At 47.7% G+C, this 26,636-nt stretch overlaps 1 protein-coding gene across 4 annotated transcripts in view; it reads left to right on the plus strand.

Moving 5' to 3' along the window:
* Nucleotides 1–6,309: 6,309 nt before the first annotated feature.
* Nucleotides 6,310–26,636, plus strand: part of ACCS (1-aminocyclopropane-1-carboxylate synthase homolog (inactive)) — a 32,513-nt gene continuing 12,186 nt past the window's right edge. The window contains exons 1-2 of one of the 4 annotated variants that reach the window (XM_061343605.1): nucleotides 6,310–6,446; nucleotides 24,657–25,273. In XM_061343605.1, the coding sequence (XP_061199589.1) occupies nucleotides 24,674–25,273 (600 nt within the window). In that variant the 5' untranslated portion in view covers nucleotides 6,310–6,446; nucleotides 24,657–24,673. Of the gene's footprint in view, nucleotides 6,447–8,876; nucleotides 9,029–22,457; nucleotides 23,354–24,656; nucleotides 25,274–26,636 lie in introns of those variants that run through there. The other 3 variants (XM_061343604.1, XR_009723940.1, XM_061343602.1) reach the window with 3 other exon arrangements.

The raw sequence follows: 26,636 nt of genomic DNA on the forward strand, positions 1-26,636 counted from the left end.
AAACTTTTCCCACTCTGTTTAGCACAAAGTGAGTGAGGGATGACAAAGGGGGGTGAGCACAGTTGAGCTCCTCTTCCCAGGTCTATGGGTGATGCTTGGGTCATTGGCAGGTCTCCTGGGACATCAGCTGTCACTGCTTCCTCTTTGGCTCTCTGTGGATTCACAGCTGGAAAAGTCCCATGGACCTCTCAGTCTCCATCTGCTCCCTGTTTATACTGTGATGTGCTCTGCTGGGCCATGCATGCGATGGACCCATCAGAGTCTCTGCAGAGCAAATGTCTCTTGTGATTCAGTGTCACGTTATAGGGGATGGGGATAAAGCTGCTGCCTCCTGCCAGGACCTCCACTGAAAACGCAACAGGCTCAGATCAGGGGTTTGTTGTTGCTGTATCCTTGAGAAACATCTACTCAGTGTCTGGTGTCTGTGGGGGCCTGACACAGAGACTGTGCATGGGGCACCACCTTCTACAACATTTACAGGCAATAGAAAGCTAAAAGCTTTAGAGGAAAGGTTGCTCTCACAGAGCGAGTGCCCCAGGGACAGGAAAGCCCTGGAGATGGGGCTGAGCTTGCCAAGTTCAAACGTTCATCCCAGGCTTTGTTATTGCCCTAATGTGGTTGTATGTGAACAGGGACTTTGGGCAGGTCCTTGCTTGTTTCTATCCAGGTTTTCAGGTGCCTGTCCGAACTGTGACCTGTAATTTCAGGTCAGAGCCTGCCTCCATGACCTAGCCCACCCATGGAAAGGGAAGGGAAATTCCAGCATCAACGTCTGCCTGATCTGCCTATTTATTGAGTTCTCCCACACAAAATCCTCTGAGGAAAATCCTGGCTCCGGATCTCTCCACCCTGCACATATTTCTTTTCCCTCTCAAAACAGACTTGATCGATGCTTAACCCGGTTTGACAAAGCACTTGAGCTCTGAGAACTGGCCTTTGCTGCAGTTTATAATGAAACCCCAAACCAGCAGCTCCTCGCTTGGTTCCAAGCTGGGTTTTGCTCAGCTGCTGGGTTCAAAGCAGCCCAAGCCAGTTGGGTTTAATCGCTGCAGATGCCATACTCTGTGTCATGGGATGCTAAGTGGAAAACAGGCTTCCACCGCTCATCCTCCCAGCAGACAAACAGGAGATGGGTCCAGCGTCTCCAAAGGGCAGACGGTTTGGATGGAATTTGCAGGGGGAATTCTGGTGGAGCTGGGTTTGCACAGAGGCCAGGCACATTCCCGGTGCGACGCTGTTGACGTCAGTGCCCCGTGCAGCATCCGATCCTCATCCGTGTTTTCTCCTGAGCTCCCGGAGCCTGGCAGCTGGTTTGTGCTTTTGTTTCTGCAGCTGTTTTGCTGGTTTGGCTGCTTCCATAATTCCCCCAGTCCCTGGAAAACCCACCCGTGAGCCCGTCCCTGGAGCTCTGTGATTGCTCTGTTAAACACACGCTTCCCAGATTGGCTCCCTCTCCCCAGACCAACACATCCGACCAATTATCCATTTTGTTGGCGCTGGTTTGTCGTGAATGCAGAAATCTGGGCGTTGCAATTTGTTCTATTCTTGAAAGTTCCAAAGTGTTTGAATAACAATGAGCAGAAATAGCCTTTTATGAACTCAGATTCAGCAGTGAATGGTGGCAGCCCCACTGCCATGTAAAGCTGTCCCTCCCAAACACATGAGGCTGCAGCAGCAGCAATCTGGATGCTTCACAGTAGTTGAGTGGAAGGCTGCCCCATTGCCTAGTGCTGCAGTAGGTACTGCTCATACTGGTGCTGTGAAACACTGGTGAATTCTTGGGAGCTTTCCCACTGGGAAGGATGAATGAAAACCACTGGGATGTAGACAAGAAAAATGGATTTCCCCTAGTGGAAGTGAAACGTTGACCAACACCTCCTCCGTGCAGTGTTAGTCTAGCACAGGAATTGCCACACTGGCTTAGACCAAAGTCTCATAGAATCATAGAATGGTCTGGGTTGGAAAGGACCTTAAGATCATCCAGTTCCAACCCCCTGTCATGGGCAGGGACACCTCACACTAAACCATGTCACCCAAGGCTCTGTCCAACCTGGCCTTGAACACTGCCAGGGATGGAGCATTCACAACTTCCCTGGGCAACCCATTCCAGTGCCTCACCACCCTCACAGTAAAGAACTTCCTCCTTAGATCCAATCTAAATTTCCCCTGTTTCAGTTTTAACCCATTACCCCTTGTCCTATCACTACAGTCCCTAATGAACAGTCCCTCCCCAGCATCCCTATAGCCCCCCTTCAGATACTGGAAGGCTGCTATGAGGTCTCCACACAGCTTCTCTTCTCCAGGCTGAACAGCCTCAACTTTCTCAGCCTATATTCATACAGGAGGTGCTCCAGTCCCCTGATCATCCTTGTGGCCTCCTCTGGACTTGTTCCAACAGTTCCATGTACTTTTTATATTGAGGACACCAGAACTGCACACAATACTCCAGGTGAGGTCTCACAAGAGCAGGATTACCTCATCATTGTGCCCAGGCTTTGTTGCTCCAGAGGACAGCACGAAACACTATTAAAATGGACATTGGGTAGCACCATGTTAATACTCATGTTTAACTATGCAAACTGTTGCTGTTTGCATAGATCTCGGCTGGATTTTTCCCATTCCCATGGGTGTTTTGTCCCAACAAGTTCTCAAGATGAGGGCTGTGCCTTTCAAATTCCTGTGGAGCCAACTGTGGTCTGCACATGGTCACTCAGCTCTATCTGTTTCACTAGTGGGTCCCAAGATCTATTTCACACTTGGAGCTTCTTTAAATGGGTGCTCCCTGGGTCTTACATCGTAAAGTGAGGTCACTGGATGTCCCTAAATGATCTCTTCCACAGTTATGCTTGTGTCTGCCCTCTCATATCCCTGCTCACCTGCTTTGTCTCGTAAGCAAACCATTTCTTTGGATGCCTCTTTATGTTTTTATATGGGTAATTTTACAATCTTCATAATTTTGTATTTTATTTTGGCTGTTTCCTTGAAAAAGAAAACAAAACAAAGTTACTTTAGAGCATGGGCTGCTATCATTCCTATAACTCCATCATATTTTCAGTATTATCCTTGTGTTCTTTTCAGTACATCTTCAGATTCGTTTTGACCACTGCTGAAACTCAAGCAGTATATTCACCGCATCATTTGTAAATGATTTAATACTGGTTTTAAAGCACCAGCAAAGGCAATTTGCCTGGTCTCCCACTGCTGGGTTCTCTCTGCAAGTCAGTACCTTCTGAGACTCACAGAGTTGTCCTTTCTTGATGTCAAGAATAAATGATGCAAACCTTAGTTCAGATACTTGTATGCTGAAAATCATTGCTTATATCAGATTTCTGCCTGCTTTTTGACGAAACTGATATTTTGAATTTATCTGGATGAACATTTGTATCCCAATATGACCTAATTATGGGGAAAAAGGAAAAAAACCTTACAGCACCAGTTTATGCATCTCTGAGAGCAACTCATAGGCATTCCCTTTTTCTAGAACAAATACGGTGCAGTGATGTTCTGGTTTCATGGAAAGTAAGCTAAAGCCATAATTCCTTGAGAGAATGTAACACATTGACTCACAGTCCAGGAAAACACTGTTATCTTAGGATACCTCTGGAATTAAAGCATATCTGTTTGCTTCTGTCGTCTCCTTGACTCTGTCTTGGGGCCATAGCAATCAGGTTCTCACCCAGTGCTGTTTAGTGGCAGACCTTAATCATGTTCTTTGGTGGCAGAAGCCACCATCACAGCTGCCATATCACTGACCACATCAGAAAGAACAGTGAAGTTTGAAAGGGAGATGGAGTTACTTGCCTTCTGACCTGCAGATGAAAGGTTGTACCCTTTCCCACTTGTCTTAAACATGCTGGTTTAAGAGTTCATGTTATTATTAAAGTAAATCTATTGGCTCTGGGGCTGCTCTTGGTGGGTCTCTGTTAGGTTTCTTCTCCAATACTGTGTAAGATTTAAAGGGACATTTGCTCAAAATACTTGCTGGGGTTAATACAGAGAGGACCTATGCATCCAGATTCAGCCAGGGGTTGGGAAAAAGACCAGTGAGGCCTAATCATGCAGAAATGAGGGGAATTTCTATGACTGTTTCCCATAAAAGGCTGCAGACTGTTACCTGCTTATTTCCATTTGTCTCCCTGGCAGGTCTTTCACATTCTTTTCTGTGTATCTTTTTCCCCTCTTCCTCTGCCCCCTTCCTCCCATCTCCAACATCTGTGTTTGAGCTAAAGCTGGACACAGTGGAAGAGAGATTTGGGTTCCCCTCTCCTCTTCCCCTCTGATCTCTCTTATTTATGTCTGTAAATGCTTTATTTGATGTACAGTTGCCAGAGAAATGCTGGGCCCAGCTCCAGGCAGTCTCATTTCTCTCTTCCATCTTGAGACATTCCAGACCGGACCAGCATGAACTTGCACGGCTAAATATTTAGGAGAAAGCAATGAGGCTGTGTCACAAAAAGCTCTGAACATCCCTCAGAATAAAATGAGATTATTTAGTATATAAAGAAAAAGATGTATCATGCCTTTTCTATGAAAAAGATTGGGAAAGGCCTATAGTGGATCTACCAACCATTGTAATCAATGTAGCATCACACTTGAGTCTCATATCAGAGGTAAGGTACCACCATACTCAACTCACTTCTAACCCCTCACCACTGAAAGATCACAGTGTGGTGGTGACTTCTCACTCCAAACCCCTTCAAGCACAGATCAACTTCTTCCACTGAAGATCAGTGTTTTGTGTTTCTTCATCTCTTTCCTCTTTCAGTACTTTCTATTAACATATAGACACATTATGGCCAAGCACGCTTCACGTGGAGCACAGGCACTGTACTGCTCATCTTTGCTGAGACAAGCATCGTCTGCTGCTATGGGTTCTGAATCTGGCACCAGAGGCTTTCCCTGCAAAGGTCTCAGGGCACAAAGCCTGGAAAAAGTAGAGCCTCGGAGCAGCTTCTGGACATTAGCACTTGTATGAATCAAACTCCATGCCTTCAGTTTGGCCATGTCCATACAAGCAGCTCTTTCTCCTCCATTGCCACATGCTGTGGGTGCGACGGCAGTGGAGGAAATCGAAAGCAAAGGACTTTGGATAAAGAGGTCCAATTTATCCTCAGTGATGCTGGAGTAACTTCACATGGAGGTTTCTTCATGTCCAGATGAGTGAGACAGGACAAAGACCAGCTGCCTGTATGAGCTTCCCCGGCCTGGTAGTGGCTGGAGCATGTTGCATCTTCCAGTTCACTCCTCCCACAGTAAAGGTTTTTAACACTTCTCTGATGAGGAAAACAACACTGTATTTAATCAGTTGGCACAAGGCGTTGAAGTGGTTTGGGAGAGGGAAGACAAACAGTGCAAACCTGCTGCCAGCCTCTGCCCAAGACATGCTCAGCAACGTCGAGTGCTCCCATTATGGGTTTATAAGCAAGTATTAAAACAGGGGTATTAGTTATATAGACATACAAAATCTCTGCATCAGCCCAGCATTTCACTTGTTAGCTCATTAGTCTTATGGGAAAGCTTGGTTATGGTTGAATAAATATTCCCAGTGGATGAGAGGGAGGGAAAGGGAAAGCTAAGCTTGACTGAATACAAATGTGAAGTGAACCAGCTCTGCACCGCCATAGTCTGGATCTTTCGTTCAACTTTGTGGTTGGTTTTGCTTTTCTTAATGCCTCAGCTCCATGGATATCAGTGTTTATTTATTCACATTTAAATAGTGCATTCCTAGCTCCTGTGTTCGCAGTATGAAGCTCAAAGAGGAGTGAGTCTAAGCTCACTAACATCCTGACAAGCACCAAATGTCTTAGTGCTTCTCAGAAGCTGGACCTTTAAGGTGAGTCCTGGAAAAGGAGAAGTCAGGATGACTGGTTTTGAATATTTGCTTACTCAGTATCTTGATAATAAAATCTCTGGTAGAAAAGAGATGCTGGTTTTAACTTCTGGTTTTATTAATCAGAATGGGAGATATGGAAACCTCAGGGAATTCCATATTTTTGTGTATATTAATATACACATTTTTCCAGTAGCTGATGGAGAAAAATCTATGAAAGCTGCACATAAAACTTCTTACTTCTTTCTTTCAAATTGCTCTGTAAATACCCACTATTGGTCTTGGACCAGAGGCCAGGCCTTGACCACTTAATCAGTGGATCAGCTGTGTTTTTTCCCCAGCATCATCTGGGAGCATCTGTCACACTCTTCACGTGGGAGAGGCACGTGGCTTGTACCTGTGTTTGGAAGGGAGGCAGCAATGATCTCTTACTCTTCCACCAACAGCTTGGAGCATGAGAGAGTACCTGGTGATGCAACACAGCTGAGAGGTGACTCCTGCTTTGGAGCTCTTCCACGCCAGTGCCTTCTGCTCCTGGAGACATGTAAGTAATAGATGATGCTGCTTCCTGGGTACCGAGCAACCACTGCTGTCTAGGAAAGCCCCTGCTTCAAAGGTTAGTAATGCAGATCAGATCTGGAGTGGTTTAGAACCGGCTACTACTACTAAAGCAGATTAATATTAGCTTAAATAGGCTCTGGTGCTTTCTGGAAGAGGTATCCTTGTCTCTGCAAAGAGGTTTGAGATATGCTGACAAGGAGAGCTGGTTTGGAAATCTGTGCTGTCTCTCTGAACATAAAGATACTCTGAATTTAGTGATGTTTAAGGAGTTTCATAGAGATAGAGTGAATGGAATCCCATCCATCAGACTGAAGCAGCCTGGGCAAGGCAGAACACACTTCCATGTATGCTGCCTCTGCTTGCCAAAATATCGCTTGCTTCCAGTTGGAAAGAGGCAGGTTTCCTTGTGGGACAAACAGCCTGTTTCAGTCACGACCTCTGGGGCAGCAACACACTTAATGGTTTTTCTGTGAGGTATTCATCATTTCTAAACAACTGGCTGGAAATGTAATTAATTTCCTTTGTAAAAATTACAGTAATTTGGGTTATTTCTGAATCAAAACAGTTTCATCAAACTGAAAAACAGGAAAGTAGGGGGAAGAAACATGGTGATAATGCACATATTTGAAAGGGCAGGTTTAGGTGTGTCTTCCTTGGTAATTACCCTATTCCGTTGCAATGGATCCAGAACTGCAGAGAAGGGCTGAAGGGACATGAACTAAGTCTGGCCAGTAAGATAACTTTTTAAGGGTAGACTCATATTTGGGTTCAGTTAAAGCTAAGTCTCTTACAGGTGGGGAAGATACAGTCAGATGATAACAGGACAGACCGAAAGGATGAGAAATTGGGGATGTGATGTGAAGTCTCTTGCATGCAAGACTTTTATAGCGCTACAAGTGAGATCATGCTTCTCTTCTCCCAGCCATCCTCGATATAGAATCATAGAATAGTTAGGGTTGGAAAGGACCTTAAGATCACCCAGTTCCAACCCCCCCTGCTGTGGGCAGGGACACCTCACACTAAACCGTGCCACCCAAGGCTCTGTCCAACCTGGCCTTGAACATGGCCAGCCACAGCTTCTTTGGGCAACCCATTCCAGTGCCTCACCACCCTCACAGTAAAGAACTTCTTCCTTATATCCACTCTAAACTTCCCCTGTTTCAGTTTTAACCCATTACCCCTTGTCCTATCGCTACAGTCCCTGATGAAGTAGTTCCCTGTCTGAAGTCTTGCCAGCTGAACACTTAAGAGATTGAAAGATTTCCTTCATCTCTTTCAATCACCCACCAGTTTCAAGCTGTGCAGTGATGATGGGGTGGCACAGGGAAAGCTTCCTTTGTCAGCTGAGCATGACAGGCTCCTTCTTGCTGTATTCAGGGCACGAGGACCCTGACTCAGTTCACTGGCACTACACTTACCTCCTATTTTAACAACTTACAAAACCCAAGCAGATTCTTTTGCTCCCACCACGTCTCATAGCTGGAAAATGATGTCAACCCGTCTGCAGCAAGGACTGGTGCTGGGCCTCAGCTTGCCAGGGGTTTATTAGCTTTGGAAAGAGAGGTCTCAAGTATTCCCTCAGGCTCTGTGATGGGAATTTGCTGTGGCAGTCTCAGGTTAGGAGGTGATATCTGCAGAAGCCCTCTAGTCTTTGAAAGCCAGAAAGTGGAGGCTGGAAAACACATCATGGAGAGGGACTCTTCATCAGGGACTGTAGTGGTAGGACAAGAGGTGATGGGTATAAACTGAAACAGGGAAAGTTCAGGTTAGTTATAAGGAAGTTCTTTACTGTGAGGGTGCTGAGGCACTGAAATGTGTTGCCCAAAGAAGTGGTGAATACTCCATCCCTGGCAGTGGTCAAGGCCAAGCTAGACTGGGCTTGGAGCAACCTGGTCTATTGGAAGGTGTCCTTGACCATGGCAGGGGGTTGAAACTGGATGAACTTAAGGTCCTTTCCAACCCAAACCATTCTGTGATTCTCCAAGGCACTGACATCTGATTGCATCGATATCTGGGCCACCGAACAGCTGAACAGGCTGTCACTTGAAGAACTACAATTATCTCCTTACATGCGTTAAGAACGTTTTGTGAAGCTCCCTAGCATGAATCACTGTTTAGCAGCAGCTCAGTAAACATCATCCAGTCAAAGTGACAGCACACGGCACAGGTTGAACCGAGACTGAGGTCTCAAAGAAAAGGCTTGCCAAAACCCTGCAAAACAAACCCTGCTCTTTTCCCTCATGCAATAAAACACCCGCCAGCCTCCAAGGAATCAGCCTCTGCAGAACCTTCTAGCAGTAGCTGTGAGTTCTGCATGTTTTCTTCCACCCCAGAAGATGACTGATAACCAGCGCACACACCGCCCTTTAAGTACTGCAAGGCAGGCACGTGATCCTAGCCAAGGGTGCAAGGACACGGCCTTTGACTGGGAAAACCTTGGATTCTCACACATGCTTTTCTAGGAGCTCTTTGGTGCAGTCTGAGCCTGAGGAACACACCTGACAAGGTAAATAAACACCAAAGGGAGCACTTCCTCAGCCTTTTGGCCAGAGTTATAACTGTGGCTGTGTCCAGGATCCTAAGGCAAAATCTGACTGTCCACTGCCCCGTTTCTGTTTCTGCTACCCAAGTCCGCAGGTAAGAGCAAGATAGGGTATCTTACTCCAAGTGTGTTTTGCTTCAGCTCTAAGGTATGGGGAAGTATTTCTGTTTGCTTTAGACAATGGTACCGTTCATTTCTGGGGGATCCTAGCTCTGGATAAATGGCACTGCCATTGTCATGGGGTACTGAGCTTGGAGAAGAAACCATCTCTTGGGTGACATGGTTTAGTGTGAGGTGTCCCTGCCCATGGCAGGGGGGTGGAACTGGATGATCTTAAGGTCCTTTCCAACCCAAACCATTCTGTGCTTCTATGATCTCTTGGTGGGACTCCTCCCCACCTGTGCTTTTCGACCTGTGACAAGTCACTGAATTGCTCTGTGCCTCTCTTTCTTAGATATAAGTGGGAGCAAGCTGTATGACTGTGTTGTAAGGTTACAGTCATAAACCCGAGTGAGGTATTTGCCTAATCTACAGTAGAAAACAACATTGGGATGACCAAGAGCTATATTTTTAACAGTCATTTCCTCCCCTCTGCCAACTCATTTGGAATTGGACCAGTACAGTGGGATGACTGTTAGTCAACTCAGCTTATTTGGCTGGTAGAATACACCAAATATTGGGATGGAGAAGCTGCATGTTGGACCAAATCAACTCCTGACCAGCAGATCCAATTAGCTTTATGGCAGCCTCCTGGATGGGTCTGTAGATCCATTCCAATGCAGGGAGAGAGCAGAAGCAAGGGGGTATGGCAGAGGTAAGGAGGTCAAACCTGGCATTGCATGGACGTGGTTGTCCTGCTTTGAGGACTGGGTTGGCTCAAGACCAGTGTTGGAGGGAATGGACCTGTGATAAATTGGAGCTGGTTTTGTGTAGCACATGGGGCAATCCAAGCATTGCTCAGGCACTGCTTAGATACATGTCTTCATGTTCGCTTGATGAAGCCCAGCACTGAGGGAACTGGCTGAGACAGATGCAGAGGGGTTAGGAATACTTTCTGAGATATCGTGGAAAACGGATGAGATCCCAAAATGTAAGAAAAGGGTGCACGTAATGATGGTCTTTGACAAAAGGAGAGAAGGAGGTGAAAAGAACTGGGTAGGAGTCCTCCCAGTGCCAGTTCCTGGAAAACATGGAACAAATGAGCTATGTGTAAGTATACAGAAGATAACAGGGTAATAAGTTGCAGGCATACAAGCCTGTCAAGAAGCAATCCTATCAGAGCAGTCTGCCTTCTGTTTTCTGATGGAGTAACCAACAAGGGGAGAAAAAGGAGTTGCCCTGTATTCCAGCTGGGGTAAGGTTTTCCATGCTTCCTCACACCACGCTCATAAGCCAGCTATGGATATACAGCCTAGGAGAAACTCGTGGAATATGGGTGCACAGCCCTGTGGAAAAGCGTATTTACTGATCAGCCCTGGGAGCCTTGCACCAGATGGGGAGGGAGCAATGAGGGGACTGCAGGATCTGTCCCAGGTCAGTGTCGTCATTAATGGCTTGTGCAGCAGAAGCAATGCTTATCAAGTGTGATGGCGGTGTTGTGCTGGTGGGCATGCAAGCACATGGGAGAACAGGGGCAGAATTCCAAGGGGTCTTCAGGTGCTGGGGTACCAAATGGAAAAGAATTCCATATGGACAGGCACAAAAAAGGAAGGAACAATCCACTGCACTAATACAAGGTAGGCAACAGCTTGGAGGGCAGCAGGTAGGGAAGGTCTTAATGGTTATAAATCATCACAACAGGAATGTGTTTCAAATGCTTTGCTACTTGTTAAGAGACAAACATTATCCTAGGACAAAAAGACACAAAGATAGTCTCTGAAACAGCCTCCTTCCTCTGCTTAGCAGTTGGCTGGAGTGTAACACCTCATTGTGGATGCCAGATTGCCCCAAAGCTGTAGATTTGATTAAGAGAATTGAGAGAAGAAATACAAAAGTAGTTAGAAGTCTAGAGAAGTTCTTCTCTGCATCTGAGTTTGCTGAGGATGCTGTGTGCTAACCTCAGCTTCCTTTGGAAGAAGGAAGACAGTCTTCTGTCAGTGGTAGGTAGGACAAGAAATCTCCCTTATAGCTTGTGTTGTAGCAAGGGAGATAAGTGTTAGCATTAGGAAACACTTCTCATGCCAAACGTAGTGAAGCACTGGACAGATTTCTTAGGGAAGCTGGGAGCTTTTCATGGGAGATCTCAAAATCTTTACATCTTCAAGGCATGGTGTCATGGTAGTGATGGAAACAGGTAGAGATGGAAACAACAGGAGGGAACAACAGGGAACCCAGAGGTTGTAACTGTGAAAACCAGGCAAACCTTTGCTCAAAGGAGTTTCTCTTCCAGTCTCAAGCTATTGGTAATCTTGCTGTGGAATGGACCAGGCATTCTGTGCCAGACAAGTGGCAGGGGTAGGAGAAATCACTGAAGAAGAAAAGAGATGCTTGGCAGCCCTTTTAGAAACAAAGGCAGCTGCAGCATCTGCTCTCTTTCTGCCTTATTTTATTCTCCAATACTAATGACATGATGCACAACTGTCAGGTCAGGGGGATCCTCTCCCTGGCCTCAGTTTAAGTGTCTGGGGGTCACTGGTTTTAAATGGATTTCAGGTTCTGGGTCCATGTAGGAAATTGGAATGGCATGGTTTAGTGTGAGGTGTCTCTGCCCATAGCAGGGGGTTGGAACTGGATGATCTTAAGGTCCTTTCCAACCCAAACCATTCTATGATTCTATAAGATGGGGAGAATGAGGGAAGGAGAATGGAAAGGTTTCCAGCTCTCATCCACTGATTGCAAAGGAAAACTTAAACTTAAAAAAAAAAAAACCCCAACAAAAGCCACCACCAACAAAAAAAGCCCCCAAACCTGATGATTTATTAGCACTTACTGAGAAAGGATAAACAGCACTGACAATGTGTGAGGGCAGCATTCCCTTTTGAGGGTCATGCTTGCTTCAGGAAAGCAGAAGCTGAGCTGAATCATAGCATCATGGAATGGTTTGGGTTGGAAAGGACTTTAAGATCATTCAGTTCCAACCCCCCAGCCATGGGCAGGGACACCTCACACTAAACCATGGCACCCAAGGCTCTGTCCAACCTGGCCTTCAACACTGCCAGGGATGGAGCATTCACAGCTTCCATAGGAAACCCATTCCAGTGCCTCACCACCCTCACAGTAAAGAACTTCTGCCTTAGATCCAATCTAAATCTCTCTGAAAGTTTCAGTTTGAACCCATTACCCCTTGTCCTGTCACTACAGTCCCTAATGAAAAGTCCCTCCCCAGCATCCCTATAGGCGCCTTCAGATACTGGAAGGCTGCTCTGAGGTCTCCACGCAGCCTTCTCTTCTCCAGGTTGAACAGCCCCAACTTTCTCAGCCTATCTTCTGATGATGCCTTTGTAACCCTCTCCTCCAGGCAAGCAGTGATGTGAGTTTGGTAGCCCCAGATACAAGGCTACCAGCAAATGTTAGCATCATTTGTTACTCTCAGGCCTGGCAGAGCAGAAAAGGAGGTCAGGGTGAGGAGGATGACCTGAAGTCAGCCCAGGGAGGCTGGAGCAGAATAGCTGCGGGGCTCTGGTACGTTAGGGCTGAGCTGCACTGGCAGAGCCCTGTGAAAACCAAGGGTGCCTGTAGCAGTGGGTGCTGCTGGCAGCATTACCGCTCTGTGGGGAAGTCCTCTTTATGTATGTGGTTTCCCACTGCATATAAATACCCTACACTGGTGGCCCTCCCTCTCGGTTGGAAAAGAGTAAAGATGAATAGGTCTTGCTGGTGACACATTTGAAGTATCCTGCTTGGCTTTCAGTGGTGCTGCAGGAAATAGGATCCCGATTTCAGCTTACAGTTATTTCAGATAGAAACAGTGTAAATTCCTTACTGTTATAAATGAAAACACAGAAGAATTCTCACCCATGGCCTTATCTAGGAATTTAATCCCAACTGCTTTCTGTATCAGACCAAACATGGAGGTGTCTGTGCCTATCTTTAGCATCAGATAGGGCAGCTAGCTCTTTCCCTTGCCTTTGGCTTTTCTCTTTTAAGGCAAATGTAACATCCTGAATACCCTTACTTAAAACTAGAGGGACAGAAAGCCTTATGGCAATGGGAGGGCACAGCCCAGCCAGCCGCAGAGGGGGAAATGGGCTGATACCTGGTTTTGTTGTGTCATTGCTTGGGAATTTCATCTCTTGTATTTACTTCAGTGATGCAGTGCTAGTGTTAGTGTCTGCTGATACTGTAGAGCAATAGAGCAACACATATACCCCTGCAGGTTGCTGCTGCTTTCCTGTTTTAATATCCCTTTCAGGACCAAGGGTAATACAACCAAAGCACACAACTTCCTGTGATGAAAACAGCGACCTTATCTTGTCAAGCTGAGGTTTTATGATCTGCAGATGTGAGTTGGAGGCCACAGAAGGGGCTTGGGGGTTCTTGGCTCGTCTTCTGTGTGTTCTGAAGTGACCCACGTTGTTTTCTGGCAGCAGAGAGGGAGGAAGCTGTTGCGTGTCTCTTTGTAAAGAGCTCACAGTGCAGAGCTGAGCCAGCAATGGCCAAAGTAGAAAGAAACCAAATAGAAATGCATGACTGGGTAATACAAACAGCGTGTCAAGAGGGATGCAGCTTGGAGCGCTCATTCTCCAGTGAGAGCCAGTACCTCTTCTTTCCCTCCACTCTCTCCAGTGTGATTTTCCCCTGCAATCCTCTTCCACTATCAGTGCCCATCAAGAAGCCGCAAGCAGAGGTCTCTTTGTTGGCTTGCCAAGCCGTGCGTCCTTCATGGTGAAGCCTCTCAGGGTTTCTTTCTCTAGGGCAATGGAAAACCTCTGTGGTTAGAACCAGCCCTGCAAGGAAATTCAATGTACATGTGAATGTGCAAGTGATGAGTGCCTTTGCTTGCCTTAGTAGAGGTGCTGCACAGGTCTTGAAACACTGCAAGAGCTTTGGACATTGAATGACAAGTGCCAGTGTTATAGGGGAAGTGAGACATATTTACCCTAATAGACACATGGGGTTTGATTTATTGCCCATGGCATCAGCCGCTGTTACTTCACCCTGAAGAAGAAAACCCAGACCCTGTCACTCTCTAGTTAACTGTGGTGTGCTCATCAGTTTAGCAGAAGCGCAATCTGAATTGGTCGCCCTTTCATCTGCAGCACGGACACTGAGTCACAACTTAACAGATGCTGTACTACGGCAGCTGAACCTACTGGAATATAGATAGCTTTGAACAACAGAATTAATCTCTCCTCATTTTATCCCTGTCCAGACCTGCAATTGCAGAAGTAGGCTTGGTCATAGGAATCTGGACCCATTTCCTTTCTTGAACCCCTCTAATGTGTGAATTTAGACACTATTCACTTTCTGTTTGTTATTAGTCACAGGCTTAGCCAGTGCTTAAAACACCCCCAACCCAATCACTGCTTCCTGATCCAGGGAATACCATTAACCAGTTGCATGGGATGAGTAAGCAGGCCTGGCTCTTACCAAAGCAATTTGCACAGAAAGTGGGAAAAACACAGTTTCTGAGGTTTTGTGTGGATGTTGCATTAACGGTGAGGGTGGAAACCACAACACTTCCCATAGCTCCTTCTGCCCGCAATGGGACAGGTCCTGTGGATCTGCCCAGAGTTTCACAGAGAATGGAACATAGAATCACAGAACGGTCTGGGTTGGAAAGGACCTTAAGATCATCCAGTTCCAGCCCCCTGCCATGGACAGGGACACCTCACACTAAACCATGTCACCCAAGGCTCTGTCCAACCTGGCCTTCAACACTGCCAGGGATGGAGCATTCACAACTTCCCTGGGCAACCCATTCCAGTGCCTCACCACCCTTACATTAAAGAACTTCTTCCTTAGATCCAATCTAAACTTCCCCTGTTTCAGTTTTAACCCATTACCCCTTGTCCTATCACTACAGTCCCTAATGAACAGTCCCTCCCCAGCATCCCTATAGGCCCCCTTCAGACACTGGAAGGCTGCTCTGAGGTCTCCACGCAGCCTTCTCTTCTCCAGGCTGAACAGACCCAACTTTCTCAGCCTGTCTTCATACGGGAGATGCTCCAGCCTCTGATCATCCCTGTGGCCTCCTCTGGACTTGTTCCAACAGTTCCATGTCCTTTTTATGTTGAGGACACCAGAACTGCACACAATACTCCAAGTGAGGTCTCACAAGAGCAGAGTAGAGGGGCAGGATCACCTCCTTCAACCTGCTGGTCTCACTCCTTTTGATGCAGCCCAGGATATGGTTTGCAGTGGTTGCTCATGGTTGGCATGCTGTTTGATCAGTTAAAAAATTGACGCTTTGAGGGAAAAAAAAGGAGTAATCTGGCCCAGAAAATCCAGGTGCTTAATAAGGAATCTCTCCTTTAATTCTGCAGTTTTGCTTGTCCAACTCTGTTTTAGAAAAGGTTTTTAAGACTGTCCTACTGCCCTCTGTGGGCCTTACTGTAAAGTACCATAAATAATCCTTTGGGAATGTGTTGGGAACATGAGTCCCTCAGAAACTTTTACTTCTCTCATGTCCAAGTGCTGAAGCTGCTTATTAAAATGATGTCTTCATTTACCAAGGCAGACTATACCCCTGCTGTGCCTGCCAATGCAATGAGAAGCCTGAGAGAAGGCATCTGTAATGGTTGTTGGGTCTTACTCTGAAAGGCAGTGAGATATAAACCCATCTCCAAAGAGAGAGGTGGAAGAGTTAGTACTGAGTTAGTAAGGAAGATCCTGGTACATACAAGATCCTGCCTTAGGCGCTTTATTTCAGTCCTCATTTTGTGGTGTTCAGAGGGTTTTTGCAGGAGATTGAGTGGATAATCAGCGTTACTGATAAGATTTACACATCCAAACCTCTTTGTGAAGCATAAAGGGTGTTTTCCAGTGCTCCTCTACAATGGTCAGTTTGTAATGATTCAGAGAAAACTGTAAGCAATGTAAAAGTAGATGCTGTTTGATGGCTTCCACTGCTCAGTGCCCCTTGGCAATGGGTGAATGAGATGCAGAGCAGTGAGTGTCTGGGGGAGCTTCTCCTATGGCCAGGGCATCAGTTTGTATCCATCAAAACCAACAGAATGAAGAGTTTGAATTTGTTGTGGTGTGTTAAATAACGTGGCAGAAATCTCCCATTTATTTATACTACCTACTAAAGTAGGGAGATTTAAGAATGGTTTTGTCACAAAAGCCTGTTTGAACTTTCATTTCTAAGCTGCAATTACAGCAAAGGAGTTTTACCAGTGTCATCTTTAGGAACGAGACCTTCAAGTCAGTATGGAAACAGGCATCAGATGGGCATGGCTTCACTGAATCACAGCACAGTCTGGGTTGGAAGGGACCTTCAAAGCTCATTCAGTTCCAATCCCCCTGCAATGATCAGGGACATCTTCCACTGGATTGGGTTACTCAGAACTACATCCAGCCTGGCTTTAATGTCCCCAGGGATCACAGTGCTGCTGGGCTTTAAGTAAAGTGCTACCAGCAGGCACTACTGAGACAAGGAGGCACAAAAGCACAATGTAATCAGTTCTAAGTAAGGTTAAGTTGGATGGCTTTGTAATGGAAAATAACTGCAGTGCTTGAAGGTAGCTGACCTAGTTTTAGGTCCTTAGGACCTTAGTACAAAAAGTGTAAGAAAAGCAGAATAGAAAAACAGGACCTGGGGATAGGGAGCATCCGGGACTAGCAGATGTCCAGGGTGGGAGCAGTTTAACTGGTAAGTAGAAGGACAGGATGATTGCTATGTCTGTAAGGTTAATTAAGCTGGTGCTTCAAAGGCTGCCAGAAGTGATGAAGATTGCTGGGAGAAGTAAACGTCCCTCAGAGACCACCACCATATTTTGGTACCCATGTGGGAAACTTACTGGAAAACGATGTAATTCATGTGTAGCCTCATGAATATGTATGTCTGCCCAGTGACCGTATAACAATGGCCTGGATAGCAATACGGGGACACACGTTAGGAGGAGCTATCCCCCATGTATCCTGGCGCCGCAATAAGGAATACCTGCTTGTCAACTTGAAACTCTGTTGGCAAGTTTGCTCCTGGATTTTTCTCCCCATCACTACACATCCCAGGGACGTAACCTTCCTCTGACCCACAGCACTGTAAGAGTCACACCAGCATCCTTTGCCATGGCCGAAGCTGTTGAAAAGAGCTGTGCTTTACTCGAGTGCAGCAGAAACTTCCTTTTACCCTGAACTGTGGAGAGCCATGTACTGAGCTGGAAAACTGCCTATGGGCAACTGACCCTGCAGTTGAATCTGTCACTGATGCGTTCGCAGCCTGCTCACATGCGCTCCTTCCCACCCTGGGTTTCCATGAAAGCCTTAAGCAGGATACAGACCCAGCTGGAGGAAGGGCTGGAGCACCCTCTGCAGGGACCTTCATCCCATCACCGCACCAGCAGCCGAGTACCTGCCCAAACCCCTCCATCCCACCGTTATCTTCTCCTGCAGAGTGGCAATGGGCATGGGCTGAAAGACCAGATAGGTTTGGCTTGGCAAAGCTTCAGCTCAGGGTGCTTCAGCAGTGGGGAACTGATAAATGCCCTCTCTGCAGGGAGGGGATGTGAATTGATTCCTTTGGGAGAGGGCTAGAAAGAATGGTTGTGGAGATGCTAACCTGAAATGCTGCTCATTATTAGCCATCCTCTTTGCAGCATGAGGGCCCCTCTCATTTTAAGGCTATTATTATAATGATAAAAAATAATAATAATCTTATATAAAGCTGCTGCTGTTCCAACAGAAGAATGTATTGTTACCACCTGATATTTAACTGAGTGGCAAATCACCTTCTGCATTTATGAGTTTTCCCTACCAAAAGCACAGTGATGGTAGTCACATTTCCCAGCTGAAGGCCTGTTATTCCATGGGCCCTTTCCACTCAGGTTGGAGATGTGCTGTAAGTAAAGAGAAATTTGTCTTCCAGGGCTTTCGTTTCAGTGCCTTCTGTGGCCACTGAGCTAGACTCCAGATTTAATGGAAATGTGAGCATCAGTGCTTGGGGCATTGCAGGAGAGCAGAGTCTCCTGCTCTGATGGCCAGCAATGTGTAGGGCAAACACTGTTGTCCAAGGTTCCAAGGTTAGCTGATTGTTGAGTAGCTGCATCAAAGACTATAGACTAGACTAGACTAGAATGATTGGGACTGGAAAGGACCTTCCTTAAGTGCCATGGGCAGGGACACCTCACAGTAAACCATGTCAGCCAAGGCTCTGTCCAACCTGACCTTGAACAATGCCAGGGATGGAGCATTCACAACTCCCTTGAGCAACCCATTTATTTATAGGACTTGGAGACCTATAATAAACCGAACAAAAGAGTAAAGCTTCACACCACTTAAGGGGGGTATTGTGAGGATTATGGGTCCTGGCTTGTTAGAAAAGGAGTTGTGGTCTGAAGTTTGTCCTGTAACTTGGCTGTCATCCACTGCGGTGAAACCGAGGTATGAAATTCTCTCAGGATAAGGAAGTTGCTCTGTGATAACATTCTGTTTGCATTCCTGAGCTTGTGGCATGAGAATTAAAGGTAGAGAGAGGCTTTTGTCAAAGGAGTCTTAAAGGAGCCTTAGACCACAGAATCATAGAATAGTTTGGGTTGGAAAGGACCTTAAGATCATCCAGTTCCAACCCCCTCCCCTGGGCAGGGACACCTCACACTAAACCATGTCACCCAAAGCTCTGTCCAACCTGGCCTTGAACACTGCCAGGGATGGAGCATTCACAACTTCCCTAGGCAACCTATTCCAGTGCCTCACCACCCTCACAGGAAAGAACTTCTTCCTTATATCCAATCTAAACTTCCCCTGTTTCAGTTTGAACCCATTACCCCTTGTCCTATCACTAAGTCATAGAATCATAGAATCATACAATAGTTAGGATTGGAAAGGACCTTAAGATAGATCATCAAGTTCCAGCCCCCCTGCCATGGCCAGGGACACCTCAGTCTAAACCCTATCACTCAAGAAGAGTCCCTCCCCAGCATCCCTATAGGCCCCCTTCAGATACTGGAAGGCTGCTATGAGGTCTCCACGCAGCCTTCTCTTCTCCAGGCTGAACAGCCCCAACTTTCTCAGCCTGTCTCCATACAGGAGGTGCTCCAGCCCCTGATCATCCTCGTGGCCTCCTCTGGACTTGTTCCAACAGTTCCATGTCCTTTTTATGTTGAGGACACCAGAACTGCACACAATACTCCAAGTGAGGTCTCTCAAGAGCAGAGTAGAGGGGCAGGATCACCTCCTTGAATAGACACATCGAATTATGTGGCACCTCCACTTTTGTCACTGAAATAGGTGCAATGTACAACCCAGTTCAGAAAATAAAGTCTTCCTTTTTGGTTTTGCAGTTGCCAGTGGCTTGCACTGTGCACACTTCAACACCATCACTTGGGGAACACAGCTCCTGTTAGTGCTCTTCCATCTGAACTGGAAAAGCAGCTCAAAGAACTGGCAGCTCAATTACCCCTGTGATAGAGCAGCACTGATATGATTGTTCTCTATGCTGTGTGTGCCTAACACGTGATTGCAAGGGAAGCTCTTAATTCTATTTAAAACATCACGTTTCCACTTCAGGTGGCATAAAAAGGTGGAAACAACCAAACCATGAACAACACCTCAAGGTTTATTATTATTGTTTTATGTCATGAATCTAGGTTCCATCCCTTTTAATGCTTGTCTTTCGAAACAGTGGCTCTTTCTGAAGCCAGGGCATATGTCAAGTTACTTCTGAGAATGCTCTGCTGCTGCCTGGCTAAGTTATGGCCTTCAGGTATTCCAGGCTGCAGCTGATAGTGGAATAGACTCCACAACTTGGTTAAAGTTGTAAAGTAGGTATATATATATAAAGATTCAGCTGAAGACACACAGGGGATTGATCCTCCAAAAGGCATGCGTGCGTCAGTGTTGTTTCCCTCTACATTTATCCTCTAAAGTTACAGGGTTGCACAATACGCCTATACATATTCATATTCTATCCCCGCTTCGTGTTATAATGACCTAGAAAGTCCTCTGCTCCTGCGCAGTGCCCCCTCTGGTCATGGGCAGGGGTCTCAAGATGAAGTAAATGAGTCTTCCTCTTGTGGGTAGGGGTCTTCAAGATGACGTAAATGAGTCTTCCTCTTCTTGAACTTGTCACCTTTTAGTCTTCACACATATGGCCTTAGGGTTTGGTCGGTGCCCCAGCCATAAACCATCTGCTTCTTCTTTTCCTTATCAATAGCTACTTATCATTATAATCAGGTGTCTGCTTATCAATAGGACCAGGTGTCTGCTTTTGCTTATCAATAGGACTTGGTGTCTTTGTTCTGCTTAGTAAGCACTTACAACAAACAATACCTTGTCTAGGCAAGTAAATTCCTCTAACTCCCTCTGTACAACCCCCCTGTACATTGGTCAACCCTCTGCATCACAGCCAGGCTCTCTGAAAGGCTTTTAAAGAGGCTATTTCGTGCTGCCTTTCCTCTATTTATATTTACTATTAAACCTCTATCATCAGTGGCTCTACTCAGTGTTGCCCTGGTCTTTGTGGACTACAAGTACACAGCCAGCGTCAATGTCCTTACATTACCTAGAACATAGAGAGCCTTTGTCATGAAAAGCCCTAGGAAAGGAAAAGCACCCTTACGGGGGTGTGGAAATACAAGCTCTACTTAAGGAGACCACTAGAAAGAATCCAAACTAATATCTATTCGTAAGTTATATGGAAAGGAAATGTTTAAGATACATATAAGGAAAGGTGGTATCATTTTTTAAAGCTAAGTCATGTCTTTTTTTTCCCATAGAGACACTATTCAAAGTATGTCCCAAAATCCAATGAGATCAATATTGTTATTCCCATTTCACAGAAATGGAATCATACAGGCTGGGAATGAGCTATTAAAATCCAGGAGGAAGTTAACAAGAGCTGGGTAAAAACCGTACAGTGCTGCAATGGAGCAGATCCTTTGATCTAAAAGGAAAAGCATGGACCCAGTAAGTGCTCCACAGCCTGTACAATTGCCTGTACACTTTCCCATACAGGATATGGACACACTGTGTTCTGTTCTGGTTTTTTCTCATCAGTGACTGGTTTTATGCTCATATTCTGCCTTATGGCTCAGGCCTTACTCTGCCAGCCTCAGGGCTGGACTGAGATTTCCGTACCAATGGGCCACCAGTGGGCCGTGAAGCCATCTTCATGGCTGATGCAGCAGAAGAGCTCTGCAAAGACCTGAGTTCTGCCATCACAGACCCCTGTCGGGAGTTTGACCTGGTGATGCAGAGGGAAAGCAGGAACTCCTGTGTTCGTTCTCTACAGTCCCTCCAGTTTTGTTTACAATGAGGATAGTAAAATACTGGCGTTGGCTGCCCAGAGATGTGGTGGATGCGCCATCCCTGCAAGTGTTCAAGGTCAGGTAGGATGGGGCTTTGAGCTTCATCTAGATGAGGCTATGAAGATGCACTCGATCCCTGCTAGTGTAGGCACTTCAGGAAGGCAGCAATAAAGGGTTCAGTGGGGCACAGGACAAAGCACAGGAAGTTTTCTTGGGTATTAAACCACCCCCCCCCCCCCAAATTCTGATGATGTGCAACACATACCCAGAGAGGTTGGGAAATTCGGGGAGATACTTGAACTGAAAGAGGGGAGATTTAGCTTATACATTAGGAAGATATTCTTCACTATGAGGGTGCTGAGGCACTGGCACAGGGTGCCCAGAGAAGCTGTGGCTGCCCCATCCCTGGCAGTGCTCAAGGTCAGGTTGGACACAGGGTCTTGGAGCAAGCTGCTCTAGTGGAAGGTGTCCCTGCCCATGGCAGGGGTTGGAACTGGATGAGCTTTAAGGCCCCTTCCAACACAAACCACTCTGGGATTCCATGATCCTATCCAGGGATGTAGCAGAGGACGGAGGACACCTGGAAGTATTTAACCCACCCAACAAACCGGTGTGGGGCGATAAACAGAGGAGCGAACTGATACAGCACCTGCTCCCCCCAGCCCCGCTGCTTCCAAGCTCCAAGACAGCCCCACTGGATGCACAACCCCAGGGGCGGCAGGCAGCGACTTGACCCCAAGTCGGGGGGGAGCACCGCAAACACCGGCTGCTGCTGCTGCGCACCCCGCGGCTCCGAAGACACGGGCACGGTGCCGGGCGGGAGAGGGTCCCTGCGGCGATGCTGCAGCCCGGCACAGCCCGGCACGGAGCGCGATAGCGCGGTACAGCGCTGCCTGGCGCCGGAGCGAGGGCGGAGCGGGACGGGACGGGACGGGACGGGACGGGGCGGGGCGGAGGAGGGACCCGTCGGCGCTGCGCTGCGCGGAGCACAGCACGGCACGGCCCAGGGGAGCGCGGCGAGTGCCTGGTACGGACCAGCGTTATCCCGGAATAGGGCTGCACGCATGTGCGTCACCCCGGATGTGAACAGCCCGGCCCGGCTCCGCGCTAGCTCGCTCCGCCCGGCTCCGGCGGATGGGCTGAGCCGTGCCGAGCCGTGCCGAGCCGAGCCGAGCCGTGCCGGCCGCCGCGCAGCCCGGTAGGGGCTGAGGGGCCGCGGGGCCGCCGGGCGCCCTACGAGGGCCAAGGTGCGAGAGTCCCCTCCCGGCGGGGGGCCCGGGCCCCCCGAGGGGGCCGGGGCAGGTGAGGGGCCCGGGCGGGATCCCCGGCGCTTCCCGCCCCGTCGGGGCCGCCGCCGCGTCCCCTTCCCCGGCCCCCGTGCCGCCGGTGCCCCCGGTCCCGTGCCGCAGCCCCGCCGGCGGGGCAAGGGAGCGATGGATTTTCGCGGTAAGAAGTACGAGCGCGGCAGTAACTGGTCGGACCCCGAGGTGGTGGAGCTGCTGCAGCTGTGGGCCGACGAGTCGGTGCAGATGGAGCTGGAGAGCTGCCTGCGCAACCAGCACGTCTTCAACCGCATCGCGGAGGTGCTGCGGGAGAAGGGCATCCACCGGACGGGCGACCAGTGCCGGGAGAAGATCAAGAAGATGAAGCTGGAGTATCGTCGGATCAAGGATAACAGCAAGGCCCCGCGGAGCGGCAGGACGTGGAAGTTCTACGAGGTGATGGACCGGGTGCTGACCAGCCGGCCTGCCCTGGCTTACAGCTCGCTGAGCGGCAGCATGATGGCTCAGCAGGTGCTGCAGGGCAGCATGGTGGAGAGCTACCACCACCACCAGTTCACCTCCCCGGCCCTGCCCTTTGAACACTCCCAGCACCCTGAACTGATGGAGATCAAATGTGAGGAGGTGAACTCTGATGAGCACTGCTTGACCCCAGAGCCCCCAGCAGCCATGTCTTACCAGCAGGGCTCCCCTGAAGAGCATGAGATGGAGAGAGCCTTCTTGGAGAGGGCCCAGAACAACTCTCCCATCTCCAGGGTGGAGATTCCCATTGAAACCAGTGTTTCACCTTCAGGTAGGGAGAGCCTCTTGCATTCCAGCATCAGGTTTCTGCCTGGTTTCCCTAGAAAGAGAGATCCTGTTTTCTGGGGCAGAGATAGACACCTGGTTTTCACACTGATGTTCAGACCTTGGTTTTCCACACCCCAAAAAGCTATAAAGTAGAAGGCTGGAAGCTGCATTCATAGTCTTCTGGCCATTCTCAAAGTGTATCTAGCTGCAGGTAAATGAAACCTAAAGTGAGCTGGGCTAAATATTGGGTGTATGATCCCAAGGGCTGGAATGTCTGCCACAAGCTGGGCTAGGTGTTTGTGGTGGATTCCTGCATATAATGCTGACACTACTTAGCCTTATTGAAACAAACAAGAAATTGCATGCTTTTTGGTGTCACTGGAGCATCACCAGGGCTGTCTGCGGTCCTCATGTTGAGTTGTATCAGGAGACCCTCTTCTGCCATGGCTACACTATAAACCCGCAGGTGGAACTTTCCTTGTGTTCTTTTAAACTGTTTTCTGGGTCTAATCTTTGAGGACACTCAGTGATGAAGAATACTTGGGAATGCTCATTGCCTGGCTTTCTAAGCTGTTTGTTAGGACATGGAAAGCGGGTTTCAGAAGTCACTGGCAGAAGCAGCGTTGCCTGTTACTGGAGATGAGACTTCTCCACTGATAGTGCATTTGGCCATTGCTTGGCTGCCAGGAAGGGTGCAGCCTGGAAGTCATGGGGATTTCAAACTAGTCTCGGACAGGCAGATGGAAGAGCATGGCTTGATGGGGGAGACTGGCACAGGTTACCCCAAGAAGTGGTAAGGGCTCTGTCCCTGGCAGCGTTCAAGGCCAGGTTGGACAGAGCCTTGGGTGAAATGGTTTAGTGTGAGGCATCCCTGCCCATGGCAGGGGGTTGTAACTGGATGTTCTTAAGGTCCTTTCCAATCCAGACTATTCTGTGATAGCCCCTCTGAGGTTTATGTCTGAGATCAGAAAGAAATGGTTTAAACTGGCTGGGTTTAAACCACTACCCTATGTTCTCTTTGCCACGGTGGTTGTGTTGTTAGTCCATAGAATGAAACTTGTCAATCATTCTGGTTCATTCAGAGGTTGAATATGACTGGGGCTGGCAGCATAATGGGGGCCCAATATATAAAATTAAACCTTCAAATGAAATCTCAAGCTTCAGTATGCACCTGACAGCTTTTACTTTGGTTTTCCTGTAAAACCCTACAGTGGATTGAAGGATGTTTCCTAAGGAAGGCAGCAAAGCATGTCCACGCCGCTTTACTTGCTGTGCATTTGATTTCTCTTCCTTTTCCATATCCACAGGTTTCAGTGAGCCCAACATGGCCAACTCAACCCGGATCCAGAATGTGGCTCCCCGGCCCGGCTTCTCCGCCTTGCATCGGCTGAGGAAAAGGCGGAAAGGGCAGCGTGTGAAGGACCCACTCGATGACCTCTTGCTGAAAACCCTGACATCGCAGCGGGCCATGGAAGAGCGCTTTCTGCAGATGGAAGAACGCCGCTTCCAGCGGGATTTGGATGTGGAGGAGCGCCGGATGCAGCTGGAGCAGCGCCGGTTTGAACTGGAGCGCGAGCATGAGTTTCGCATGTTCAACGTCTTTGCGCAGATGCTCAGCATCCTCAAGCAGAGCCATGGCGGCTCCTCCTCCTCAGTTGCGATGCCTCGGGGCTTGGACTTCAGCCAGGCACTGTCTGAGATCACAGGAATGGGAGGAGGAGGAGGAGGAGACCTGCAGGAGAGGAGGGCTCGACCGCTGTCCGAGAGGAGGGTTGACATGCACGGCTTCTGCAGCCCCAGTGACTTCCAGAGAAGCCCCTACCTCTCTGCTCGTGGCAACATTGCCAGCATCTTCCGTGGCTCCACAGAGGAAGGGTACAAAGCTTATCATGCTGACAAGTATGATGAAGACAAGAACCCCAATGTGAGTGAGCACCCCAAAGCATCCTTGCTAGGATTAAAGACTTCCTTGACGTTTGCTAACAGAGATGCTAAAAACAGTGGAGGTTTTTTTGTCTCACTAATACATGGCAGGTCAAGCTGTTTGTCTGGGGAAGAGAAAAACTAGTTTTGCAGGTGATCCGTATATCAAAGATGAACACCATGTTCAGCTCAGGTTTGCAAGCTCTTGGTTTCCCTATGGGGGAAATAATAGCAATAGCAGACCTTGACAGATGAAAGAAATCTGCAGGAACAAACAGAGCTCCCGTTTCTCCTTGACCATCTCTGGTTATATCAGATTATTGCCGGTGATGGGTGCAGGAGATACAACTAAGTAGACCTCTTTAAATTACTTTTAACTAACGGTGCTTTATCTGCCTTACCACACTCGCTGCTCAGTTGTAAGTAGCTCATCAGACCCCCCTTGTGGCACAAAGGTACCAACAAGGACAGTAAATGTAAATAATGATCTATCTGTGCATTACTTTTAAATAGATCCTATGTTCAGATACTGAATTGCTTGAAACTGTTAAAATGTTCTGTTATTATCCCTGATGTAGTCAACACTCTGTTGGGAGGTGAAAACTAGATCTTCAGGATAGAAAAGCACAGTGAGGTTTTCGATACAAGGAGGAGAAACAAACTTGCTCTTCCACCAACTGTTGTCCATGTAGGAGACAGCTTTTTAAATAGATACCTAAATTGGATTTGTACTTAAGTTTAACATCATAAATGTATACAGTTGCTTAAATTTTCCTTTCTTTAAAGATGTATTTACCCAACTTATTCTAATAATGGAAATATGCTACTAGGTTTGAACTCTTCAAGATCCGATGTAGTGCTAAATAAGCAAGGTCACATCCTAAACCTGGAGCTTTAGGGACATCTCTCCAGAGGGGAAAATCTAGTGTTTGAACCACTTTTCATCACTACTGTTCAGGTGGTTTCTGAGCAAATGAGCGGAGTAGAATGGTAATGATTGATAAACAAATGCTTTTAGATAAAGAACCATGGAATTGTTAAGGTTGGAAGGGAGCTTAAAGCAGATCCAGTTCCAACCCCCTGCCATGGGCAGGGGCACCTTCCACTAGAGCAGCTTGCTCCAAGCCCCTGTGTCCAACCTGGCCTTGAGCACTGCCAGGGATGGGGCAGCCACAGCTTCTCTGGGCACCCTGTGCCCAGCAGCCTCAGCACCATCACAAGGAAGAGCTTCTGCCTAAGAGCTCATCTCAGTCTCCCCTCTGTCAGGTGAAAACCATTCCCCCTTGTCCTATCACTATGTGCCCGTGTAAAAAGTCCCGCTCCAGATTTCTTGTAGCCCCCTGAAGGGTAACAAATTATTTACT

This window comes from Neopsephotus bourkii, unplaced genomic scaffold (assembly GCF_033783945.1).
Source record: "Neopsephotus bourkii isolate Nb327-2 ecotype Australia unplaced genomic scaffold, CSIRO-AGI_Nbou_v1 NB_1825, whole genome shotgun sequence".
NCBI lineage: Eukaryota > Metazoa > Chordata > Aves > Psittaciformes > Psittacidae > Neopsephotus > Neopsephotus bourkii.